At 45.3% G+C, this 12,906-nt stretch overlaps 1 protein-coding gene across 1 annotated transcript; it reads right to left on the bottom strand.

The window, feature by feature from the left end:
• Positions 1-1,768: 1,768 nt before the first annotated feature.
• LOC132475609 (membrane-anchored junction protein) lies at positions 1,769-12,066 on the bottom strand. The gene is made up of 10 exons (XM_060076838.1): positions 11,954-12,066; positions 10,626-10,757; positions 9,399-9,447; positions 8,961-9,036; positions 8,614-8,724; positions 6,139-6,161; positions 5,802-5,938; positions 3,878-3,944; positions 2,378-2,530; positions 1,769-2,136 (listed from the first exon to the last, which is right to left on the bottom strand). Exons 2-10 carry the CDS (start codon positions 10,733-10,735, stop codon positions 2,104-2,106), a joined length of 759 nt encoding a protein of 252 aa, XP_059932821.1. The 5' UTR covers positions 10,736-10,757; positions 11,954-12,066; the 3' UTR covers positions 1,769-2,103.
• Positions 12,067-12,906: the final 840 nt, after the last annotated feature.

Raw genomic sequence — 12,906 nt, forward strand, 5'->3', positions numbered from 1 at the left:
AATTATCACGAGTGTATGATTAAACGGTGCGAGCTCTCACACACACACACCCACACACACACACACATACACACAATCACCCAGGCACAGAGCGACACAACACAACACTCACTTTCAAAGAAAAACACAATTATCGTCTTATGGCCCCTCTGCCCCAAACATTCTCCATCCAGTTATGTCAACGGAAAACGGAATGTGTGACATCATACCCCAAACCCCCCCCCCCCCCCCCCCCCCCCCCAACTGCCGCCACCACCGCCGCTAACACACGCACACACAAAGACACACACACTCCAAGTTGTTAGCAAGTTGACTGCAAACTGCATGACCACAGTGTGTGTTTCGTCTGATTCCATGCCAACCACAGAAGGCGGGAGAGAGAGAGCGAGAGAGACAGAGCGAGAGAGAGAGAGAGACAGAAAAAGCGAGTGAGAGAGTGAGCGGGAGAAAGCGAATAAGAGAGAGAGAGACAGAGAGAGAACGAGAGATAGAGAGAGAAAAAGTGAGTGAGAGAGTGAGCGGGAGAAAGCGAATGAGAGAGTGAGCGAGAGAGAGTGAGCAAGAGAGAGAGCGAGACAGAGAGAGAGAGAGAGGGAGAGAGAGTGAGCGAGAGAGAGAGCGAGACAGGGAGAGAGAGAGATGATAGATCTGGATTGCCCTCATCACCTCATCAGAGAGGAATAAAAGAAAAGAGAGGGAAAACGAGACTAAAGCTATACTGCACTGGAAATTGAAGTGGCATGAACACAAAAGCATGCATGGGCACGCACGCACACGCACACACACACACGCACACACCCACGGCGGGTGACTCAGCGGGGGTGACCGATGTTTGTATCGCTCAGTGGCCTAGTCGCTCCAGGTTGCCGCGGCGACCGTGGCGACTTGGACTATAATATCATTAATACGTCCGCTTCCACTTCTGCCCTGTTATTTTAAGAGCTTTGTGTGTGTGTGTGTGTGTGTGTCATTACGTTGGTGACTATAATGTGCGTTCATGTTTCAGTGGGCTTATCCTAGTCGCGCGCGCACATGTGTGTGTGTGTGTGTGTGTGTCAGTATTCCAATGGCGGCATGCAGCAAGTACTATGTAAACACTATGTTATGCACAAGCCCATGTGGTCCAACGAGAGGTGCTAGGCTGCCTTGCCCATGTTGTTGTGTGTTGTGCGAGTGTGTGAGTGTGTGTGTGTGTGTGTGTCATCTCAGGTTTTTGTACATATTCGTGTTGGCTTCAGTGACAAGATGAGTGGGTTAAGCAATGTTTTCCTGCTTGAAAGACTGTCGTTTAGGTCACCCACGATCAGACGCACACGTGTGCGGCCACACACACACACACACACACACACACACACACACACACACACACACACACACACACACACACACACACACACACACACACACACACACACTATCTTGATTTCTTACAGAGAACAATGACTAATTCCACACTGAAAGAGTATTTGTATCAATGTGTGTGAGAGTGTGTGTGGTGAACGCACGCGAGGGCCCGATATGTTTAGGGGCCCCTCGTCTGTATCGGTGTGTGACCCGTTGATTTGAAAGTGTTCACTTGAAAGCGTCAGACGGGAGACAAAGACAGGGTGAACCGTTAGATTATAATTTAGACTGACAGCAGGAAAATTGAGTTTCCACGCGGTACTTAAGACGAGAGCTTAGCCGCCGTTCTCACACACACACACACACACACACACACACACACACAAACAAGTACGCACGCGCAGAGACGTTTTAAATCGTACATAAACACTGACTGTAAAACATTTTTAACCATTGTGTAATTTATGGTGGAAAAAGAGTTAACAATAGATTCACACCAGAAACAATTACTTATTTTGCTTTCCCATTTGAAATCATGAACATGTTAGCAATATCGCCCTTTCATTAGTCTCCAAAAAAACGCGAACAGAACGGAGGAATCAAATATATAAAACACTTGACACCTTTATAACATCCCCTACTCTGACCATCAGTATCTATGATGGAAGACCCTGGAACATTAGGATCACGAAAGAAAGGAAAAAAATGCAAATGCTGTATTTCTGGAGACCTGTCTGGAACAGACGGACGGTTGATCCCTCATTGAAGAACACAGCGAAGGGGGAAATACGGCTGGGGAGAGAGAGCGAGAGAGAGAGAGAGAGAGAGAGAGAGAGCGAGAGAGAGAGAGAGAGAGAGAGAGAGAGAGAGAGAGAGAGAGAGAGAGAGAGAGAGAGAGAGAGAGAGAGAGAGAGAGATTGAGCATTGGATTGAACAGTAGCTAAACCATTGGATGTACAATGTAATAACATTAAACAGTGTTACACTAAACAGTGTAACATGATGTGTGTGTGTTCTTGGTGCCACGACCAACCTTGCCTTTGGGGTCGGCCCCGGTCGAACCCGCGTCGGGTCTAGAGCCTCGCCCGCCGGATTCATCCCCCCTTCCCTCCGCTCCCCCAGAATGCACCTGGCTCGGAGCCGGGGGATCCTGGCTGTCCACACGGGACCCCTCCTGACTAGCCCCCTGTGAGGGAGGGAGGGAGAGAGAGAGAGAGAGAGAGAGAGAGAGAGAGAGAGAGAGAGAGAGAGAGAGAGAGAGAGAGAGAGAGAGAGAGAGAGAGAGAGAGAGAGAGAGAGAGAGAGAGAGAGAGAGAGAGAGAGAGAGAGAGAGAGAGAGAGAGAGAACAGGGAACATTTGGTATTATTCAAGGGGTTTGATCATTTCTTCGTCCCGAAGTATTTTCGCAAACCCTGAATGAAAAACGAAATGATTGAAAAAGTATAAACAATGAGCAGTGTAGAAGATACTGTCCATCTGGATCGTTTATGCTACAGGCCCTAGAAAAACAGCATCCAGCTCATGCTAGTATCTAGCTCATCATCAGCTGTCCTATTAGTAAAGCTTTTGGTTTTTACAATCAATAACATCCATGCATGGGCATTTGTATACACTTTATGTAACTTTTAGGGCCATTTATGAGCACTTTCAGGATGTTGGTGGTGGTGGTCTTTCTGGTGGTCGTGGTGCTGGGTGGTGATAGGAACGGTGTTGGTGGTGCGCTGGTGGTGGGGGTGGGTGAGGGTGGAAGGGGAACTCTCCCCCGTAGCCTGCAGGAGGGAGAGTTCTGCCTGCAGGGAGAGGGGGGCAATGGAGGAGAAAGGAGGAAGTAGCTGGGGGAGGAGGCGGAGAGGTAATTACAGGATTCTGCTGTGAATCAAAAAACCGAGCATAGCCCAGGAACTACGAGCACACACACACACACACACACACACACACACACACACACACACACACACACACACACACACACACACACACACACACACACACACACACACACACACACACACACACACAGATGTACTTCTATTATTAACCTTAATCTCACACTCGTTATCCCACCTGTCTGCGCTAATGTTGGCCCCGGGCGCTAATAAAGTTAGAGACGCCACCAGTGTGTGTGTGTGTGTGTGTGTGTGTGTGTGTGTGCTTTTGTATGTGTGTGTCTGTGTGTGTGTACGTGTGCTTTTGTGTGTGTGCTTTTGTGTGTGTGTGCTTTGGTGTGTGTGCGTGTGCGTGTGCTTCGGTGCGCGTCTGCTTTTTTAGTGTGCGTGCCTGTGTGTGCGTGTGCGCACGTGTGCGCGCGTGGGGAATGAAGACACAAAGAGACACAGGGAGCTGATTATCAGAGGGATGGACGACGGAGTGCAGACGTCGGTGAACTGCAGCATTCGGATGCGTCCTCTCTGGGGAGTGGAAGTGTGACGGGGCAAGAGAAGGGCTGCCGACGCCAGAACAAACACACCGAACAGACGGACGGACGGAAGAGACGGACGGATGGGTGAGCAGGGAGAATAGAGACGGCCTCACCTTGTCGATTGGCTCTCCCGACTCCCGTAGCTCTTCCGGCGGAGGGTTAGTCACCGCTCTGCTGGCACTTTGTTGGACAAATAAATGAAATGAAAACAATGCAGCCGTTAAAACCTTTTCACGGTCGACTGCCCCAGCCCTGACAGCGTTTCCCTTTGGCTCTCTGATCATATTTCGGTTGAAACATTCGCTTGACCGGGACTGGTTGACGCCTGTAGGTTCTCAATAAGCAACGCAAACAGAGGGCTTCATTGAAGAGCCAGCGAACCCGAAACCAAAACCATTTGTCCTATATGATTATCGACGCAGCAATCAAGCGGTAAAATCCGATGATTTCGCAATTTTCCCTAAACCACTCGTTCCCCACATGATCCCCTCTGCTGCGAACGCAGGTTGTGTTTCTGTCCGTGAAGTCTGAGTGCCTTTTCCCAAGGCATCCGTCACTTCGCGCCTGATGAACAATAACGTTTACCCGCACCTTAAAACCCATCAGCCGCGATGCAAATATTCGACGCGAATATTGCTATAATCCTCGCGCTGGTGAAAAGACTCAACCTTTAACCTAGTGAAGACAAGCTTATGCTCCGCCTGTCATCAAAACATCCTATGGATGTGAAAAAAATCACAACGTACAATCGCGTTCAATGTCAAAGAACCGTACAACGCGAATCACGGGCCTGAGCTTGTGTGCACGTGTGCACAGGTAGGGAGGACGGTGAACTCTGCTGTTAAGGTCAGAGGTCGTTCGGGCCATCGCTGGACTACCAAAAGGTGGATGGGGGAAGCGCCCGTGTGTTGCCAGTGTGTGCCTGCGAGGGGGGGAGCAAAGAAAGAGGCCGGTGTGTGAGAGTGCACACTCCTGGGGGGCCTTCACCCACTTCACCCGTGTGACTCTATCATCACTTTCGCCAGAGTGAACCGGCTGTCAACCCCCCTCTTTCATAAGAGGTAGAATCAGTGGAGTGTGTGTGAGGAAAATGGGAGCGGACAGGTTGTGGATCGATACATGGTCTTCATCCGATCCCCCCGGGTTGTAAGGAGTTGAGCATGGCCTCTGAGGATCACTGCCGACAGCCAGGAAACCCCAGTGACTACTGTCTACTGTTCCCTCAGTCAGAGTTAAGAACAGGAGGCGCAGGGGAATAACCTCTTCACTCGAGAGTCCTGGTTCTTATCTTCTGTGGTTCTGAATCCACTCACAAAATCTTTTCTTGATTTTTTCTTAGGTTTGTGTGCTGCAATCGATCGGTGCGACTTTTACGAATGTAAAAAAATACATAATCTTATAGAAACTTGACTCTGCCATCGTTGGCCACACCGCCTTCCCCAGCCCAAGGCGAACTGGAGTGGATCCTGAAATAAGCAAACCTATGTACCGAAGAGAAAAATCTAAATGAATTAGGAATCGATTAAAAATCCAAATGTGACATGAACCTAGATGGAACCGAATCGTGAGATACCGAAGGATTCTCCCTCCTAGTTAGGGCGCTTTTATCCAAAGCAACTCACAGTCAATTCAGACACAGGTCATTTATGAGCAGGTCAGGGCTAGAGGGAGAGGGCTTCTGGCTCATGGGTGCCAGCAGGTCATGCGGTGGACACAGGGGACAGAACAAAGCCCCTTTCAGCTGGGAGTGACTCAAACAGCCTAGCCACTACACTACCACCACCCAGGGCCTCTGGTGTTACAGAACATGGGGAGAACCTGCAGCATCCACACATGACACACTTCCCATGCCGTCCCTCGAGCGTCGATCAAGGAGGACCACTGACACACACCTGGCAAATTATATTTCCATAGTTATCCCACAATCTCCTCAGAACAACTTTAAACGTTCACATACGAATCACGCACTTTGACATCAATACCTAATTCACTCATTTAATTCATTCACAAAAAGACCCATACGCAAACGCTACTCACCTGGTCACATGACACCGGATCACCTGATATGGTACCCTGGCCTCAGCGGCCAGTAATTTCTGTAAAATGCTGTCCTCTAGTGGCGTGTCTGTCTTACTGCGCTTGGGCTTTGGCTCCTGGCAGAGGCGAGCCATGAACCGACAGAAAACACACACACACACACACACACACACACACACACACACACACACACACACACACACACACACGGTTTAGTGCTTCTTTAATGTGTTATAAATCGTCATAATGTATATCATTGATGATACTATATCTTACATTTGCCCGCATATATTTACTACGTTGAAATGTATAAATGAGGAAAAAACAACCAACTCACAGGTGTAAAGTCGGTTTGATACCCTAAAAGAGTAAAGCATAACACTTGGTGAGGATACTTCCTTATATTATATACTATATTACAATATTAAATATATTTGATATACTAAAGGTACGGCCACACCAAACGCGTTACCCGCGTACCACGCGTATAAAATCGGCAATTTTTCCATAGGGAACCATGGGTTTACGCGCGTATGAGGTGCGTACACGCGTATCATGCGTACCAAGCAACATTTTACTCGCGTTAGGGGCGTATGAGGCGCGTATACGCGCATATATATACGCGCGTACATATACGTGCGTATATATACGCGCGTACATATACGTGCGTACCCGAGGAGTTAAAAAAATTGAACTTTTTACGCTCATACGCGTGATACTTAGCCAATCAGCGTGGAGCTTGACCCGACGTCACTGGCAGAGAGTAGTGAGCTTGGACAGAAGCATACGGCCGACATTTCTTTATTCTGTGTGGAAATAGTAACATAGTTACGCCATTAAATGCGTTTATGGAAACATTTTTAGCGAGAAATGTGCATTTTACTTTCATAATGTTCACTCGGTGAATGTGAAGGATGTTTGGTTTGATAGTTATGACGAAGAGTGAACGCTCCGTTCACTTGCATGGACAGAGTCTCTGATTGCTAAGCAACCTCAACGTCTTGGCGGACTATTTCTCTGCTGATCAACACTACGAATGCTGGAAACACACCAGACACACCATGTGAAGTTATTTAACCCGATTATTGTTATTTATATCCGAGATTATTTAATCTAACCCGATCCAAGCTCTATCATGCACCCGGCGGCGTTTGGGTTTCCTTCCTCGGACTCCACAGGCGCGTAGCTGCGTACGTAGGACCATTTTTGACACAAAATGGTCAAGCAACATTTTAGCTGCGTTAGGGGCGTATGAGCTGCGTATGGTACGCGTTTGGTGTGTTCGTACCATAAGTCCATCTTTCGGCGTGTGTGACAAGAGTGAATGTGAATCTACAACGGACAGCGTATGGAGCATGACCCCAACAAAGCCATGCAAACATGCTTACTGTACGTCCACACCAGGAGCGACCAAAGCGTCAAAGACGCTTTGGTTGCTCACAAAGTTTCGCTGCGAATTTTTCTGTTCGCTTTGGTCGCTCAAGTCGCTCATGACGTACAATTCAATTATGCAGACGCATTTAAAGGAGCCGTATGCGTTTAGTAGGCCCTACAGACAGCCATATCAAATAGTGAACTCTCCCATACACCTTGGCCATATTGCCGAGACGGTTTTGCTTGTTCGATAAAGTGCTTCGACAACAAGTAGGACAGGGATTCCCCCCAATATAAAAAAAATCCTAAAATGTAGGCTAATTACAACCGAGAACAAAAAACCCTGCGTGCTGTAGTCGTTGAAATATGTTTCACTGATCTGGATCTGCAAATCATGATCTGCACTCATTCGTCGCATTCAAAACAAATAGACATTCGCGCACATGGCTAATTTGCATACGTGCACAGGACTGGTTGGCTCCGCAAGGCAAATAATGGAACATATCTATATATCTAGGCCTTTCTGTCTATCTATCTATCAACGCGTGTCTAGTTTTAATGTGATGTATTGTGTGTATGTCCAGTCAGACTTGTTCTGTGTGGTCTTGTAGGCTACTGTCCTGTGTGGGCCGAACCACCTAAATGGATTCCCGACGATTTGTGTCGTTTGGTATTAATAAAGACTTGACTAGGCTATCTATCTATCTAGACTATTTAATTAACAATTATTCACCTCAGGCTCCGTGAATAGTGGGGAATAGAGGGATAAAAGACAAGAGATATATCCCTTGTCATTTATCCCTCGTCTTGTCGATTAGTTTGTTTATGTGACGATTTCAATTTTTTTTTGGTTTTGTTTAAAGCATGCTACACGCGATTGGTTGGTTAGATTGGTGGCATGTAGAGCAAATTAAAATGATTCCCGCTTAAATACGAACGTTCTAGATGTAGCCTATAAATACTCCCGCTTATCATCACTTGATATCCAAACCACTATGGCGTTTCGATCTCTGAACTGAAAAAGGGTGGGTTCGTACAACACCGGGTGCCCAGTTACAGCCGCGATTAATACTTCAGCCGACATTTTGTTCAGTGAGTGAATAAAGGTAGGTAGGAACCAAAGTGCCTGCCGATGTTCCCTGGGATCCACGCAAGCGAAGAGCGTCTACATTCCGATTGGCTGTCAGTGTTTGGCCGCTGAAGCGAATAATAGTAATTTGCATAAAGTTAAAAAGTTTTCAACTTCTTTTTGACGCTCTGGTCGCTCAACTTTGGCCGCTGGTAGCGTTGGTCGCTTTGGTCGCTTTGGTCGCTCTTGCCCATAGAAAGTGAATGACTTCCGGCGATTTGGTCGCTCAATTCGCTTCTGGTGTGGACGTACAGTTAGTGTAGGTTTCACAGTGCGTGTAGTAGAGAGTGTGTGTCGCGTTCAGCCCACCACTGTGTGTGTTTGACTCCAGCAGGACGGTGACAACATACGGATAGGCGGGCACAGGGTCCCCGCCGTGGGTGAAGGTCAGCGTGGGAGCCTCCTTCCACTGCTTCTTGTCTGGCGGCCACATCGAGTGTCAAAGCTTCCACCACCGTGAACATGGACCTATGACAGCTTGTGAGAGTCCAACCCCTTTTGTGACTGTTGAAAATCAACTCAATATGAATCCCACGACCTATCGACAACCTGAAAGACTGACTTTCATCAGCTTACTGTTTTGTTTTAATAGGTAATGTTGACTTAACCACACCACTCATTGGTCTGTTTTCTGCAACCATATGGGGGAAGGATACGGGGGAAGACGTCGAAGTGGATGCTGGAGAAGGGAAGGAGGTCCTCCAGGTTCTCCAGGGTGACCTTGATGATGTCCTAGGAGGGATGAGGTCACGGGGTCAGTGTTGCGAGGACGACCGGGGCGATCGCTCGTCAAAAGATTAACAAATGAACGGATTTCAGGTGAAACGTCACTCTCGGCCAACGCTCGTCTTCGGCCCAAAATTCCCGCAACATTTTCAACGGAAACTGAGTTCATGTTGGGATTTTTTTACCAACATGGATTTGAAGCAGCACTAGCTTACAAAGCAAATAGCAAAAGTGTGACGTCTCCCTTTAAAATAATGAACACATCAAAATGCATGAATCAATTGACAATTGAATGAATGGGCTAATGTGTTCACATTAATTTATGATATGGTGAATGAATGAATGAATGAATGACTGAATGACGTTACCTCCAGTTCCTGCTGTATGAGGAGTCCGACTGACATTTCCTCCTCATTACTGAAATGTACGTTGGACATTACAACACAGGCTTACTGTATTTCACAGACAAGTTCATGTCACATCCATCGTAGATAGATAGAGTAGACGATAGTTTGTTTGGCAACTGCTCAAACCATTAGTACTTAATGGATGGCTTATCTTAGATTAGATGGGAAACAGTTTGAACTTCAGGCGCATGATATATATAAATACATTTAAGAGTTCCAGGTCAGAAAGAGCCGAAAAGGTAAAAAACAACAACAAAGAAAAACATGTCAAAGACAACATTTGTTGCAAAAGATAAATGCATTACGCCGATCCTCTCAGGAAGAACAGGTGTAAAGGAAAGAAAATACATTGTAAATGTAATCAATAAATAGCTTAAAGGGGACCTATTATGCTTTTTCGACTTTTATGACCTATAAACGTTGTTATTATGATTGATAGTCATGTTTAACCATACACAAAACGATGTTGATTTTCGGGAAACTCTTCCTCTCATCTGGCCGCTTTCAGCATTCTCTGTCAATGCTCGGTTTCGTCCATCTCCGCCCCCTCGCCCCCCTCCTGCCAACCCAACTCCGTTGTGATTGGCTACCTTCCTTGAAGCGCGCGCGGGCAGATTTGGCATATGGGGGCGCGGCAGGAGTGCCTCTACGTAGATGATTTTCCGGAAATGTGAACAAGTGAATCGCAAACGTTGTCCCGAGTGTTTAGCGCTCTGCACAGCCACCTCAGACTGTCAGCAGGGAATACGTCGAAATGCATGTACGTCATTATTTGACACTTTATAGGTCATAAAAGTCGAAAAAGCATAATAGGTCCCCTTTAAGAAAAATAACTGACAATCTACGAATGTGGAATCGACATCACACTGTGATGTCTAGCTGAGCGATATGACGATATATATATCGCGTGGACCTCGTTACTATCGTTATTTTACTTTACAGCAGTATATTATGTCTTTCTGACCCTGCTTTACATTCACTACACATTTGTGACGAATACAGAAACAAACATTGAGGAGCGTGAAACAGAACGACAACAGTCTGAGGCAATAAAAAGTGTCAAAAGATGCAATCTTTTGAAAGAAAAGGAAATCTCAAAAGAGTTGAACGACTATTTTGTGTGTGGATATGTGAAGCTCTTGACAGCCATTCCTTTAGATGATTGTAACGCGAGGGTCTCGGTTTTGCCTGTATCTGCTGCGTGCTCTGATCCTGAATTTGTAGACGAGTCGGCCAGCTTTGAAGAACCGCGTCTCTGGGCGAGGAAACGAGAAGTCCCGTATCGACATGGTGGACATCAGGTCGTGTGCTCCAAATCACCTGATAAGGGAGAGATGTTAAACAATTGATGAGCCCAATGCAATGCAGTGGTGATGATGGACTGATCTTTGTCTGATCTTTAGTGACCTCACATGGCAATGACCCCCACCATTTTGGGATAGAAGCATTTAATGTTAGTTATTGCGTGGGTGAATAGTAACGTTTTTTGGTCCATTTATTTTACTTATGAATCGTGAAATGACTTGTCATAGTGGGAGTGTTTAAAACTGCCACAGCGTTTATTATACGAGATGTGGCAAAAAAAGATGGAATTTACATTTAGCAAACGCTTTTACCCAAAGCGACTTACAATGAGTGAATTTCTCAAAAGAGAAACAATATATTGCTGTCGGTAAAGTAATGATATTGATGCTAAGCACTATACACTATACCCTTTTTCGTAGGATGGTAGTAGGGGCAAGTACCGCCTTTTACGTCTGTGATACGCCTATGATTGATTTTCGTTAGGGTTAGGGTTAAACCGAACCCTACCCTAAACTCGCCCAAACAGCTATGACTAATCGAAACACGATCTAAAGGAGCGCCCTTCTGACCAATCAGAGGCGAAAAAGGCGGTACTTGCCCCTACCATACTACGAAAAAAATATTCGCTCCCCGTATACAACAAAGTTAGCGAGGATAAGATGCTACACAATGCTAACTACTATTTTTAAGTGCCAGGACGTACAACATACAATAGGTGCGTACACGTGAATTTGCCCACTTTAAGGTATATTTACGTTAATTTAGGATTTAGCTTTACTACTGTACTCTTCAGTCCTCTCCATATGTCGAAGGCCTACTATTTCCCAAAAAATAAACCCCATGACGCATTCGATCCTAGCTAGTCTTTAGTGTAGGACATCATGTTATTTGAAACGACGATGTTCACTTTTTAATACATTTAAAATTCAATGTAAAATTTAAACGGGTTTGATTATAGCCGTGTCCCGAATGGTATCCTAAATGGGAAAGTTGAAACGTCGTTAAGTTATCGTTTGACAGTAACGGTCCGACATTTCTCTCACTTTTGGATTCACTCAGAAAGGGACCTACACAAACTGTGTAAAGACGAACAAAGCCAATAGTTTGAAACCTCAAATTAAAATCAGTTACTTTAACGTCGTAACTCAAGCCATGATGACGTTAGGAAATATCCATAAAACCACTTAAAAACCACTCACACTCTCACCTACCGTTATACACCGAGAATCAAAACTACGAGCAGAAAATAATGGAGTGGATAAATGCAATCAAATGACGTCGCCCCAGCCTAAACAAGGGCTACTACGGTGCAGCTGCGCCATCTACTGTCCAGTGTGGATTATAACATCTGTCAAGCTGGAGTCGAAAAACACTGCGTTGTAACGACAGCATTAATTAATTATTTAATAAATTAGCTTTGATCATATAAATAATAAAACACTTCTTCCAAGTTCATCGAAGCTTTAAGAGCTTGACTATTTTCACTTTTAAGCAATATTGTAATGGAATAATTCGGAGGCCCCCTTGGGTCAGATCGTAGAAAAAAACAACGTGATGTGTAAATCTGTGAGGGGTACAATTTACTAACTTTCCACAGGTTGTGCAGTCAATACATTAGTTTAGTTAATATTACTTGGTGCTATGGTTAAAATGTACACATTAAAAAAATCATGATTAAAGTTACCGACAAACACCAAGTAACACGTTAAGTAAAAGCTGTTATTTTGTGTAAAAGCGTCTTATTAGCAATTTCTTGTAGAATGCTTGCTATGCGTCGCGGCCTTTAATAGGTCCATGGTCGCGGCGCATGCTTTCCCAGCATGCTCCGCGGCGGAGTTTGCGTAATTATAATTGGATAAATAAAGAATAATTTAATAATTTAATCGGTTATGATCATCAAATGATCATACTGCATATTACTCATTTTAGTTTACTGTAAACGAAGTTGTTGTTGAATTTAAATATTATATTTGTTTTGTGAGGATCGCGGTCGCGAAACCGTTTTTATATAGCGCTTAATATGGTACTCTAAGACGCTTTTCATATTGCCTTATCAAAACTATGTAACAGACATATAATAAAACAGACTAGGATTAAAAGAAAAACAGAGGTTAAACATGAAGAATAAGGTGGGAGTTAGGTGGGGAAGGCTAGTGTAAAAGGG

This window comes from Gadus macrocephalus, chromosome 17 (genome assembly GCF_031168955.1).
Source record: "Gadus macrocephalus chromosome 17, ASM3116895v1".
In the NCBI taxonomy this organism is placed as follows: Eukaryota; Metazoa; Chordata; class Actinopteri; order Gadiformes; family Gadidae; genus Gadus; species Gadus macrocephalus.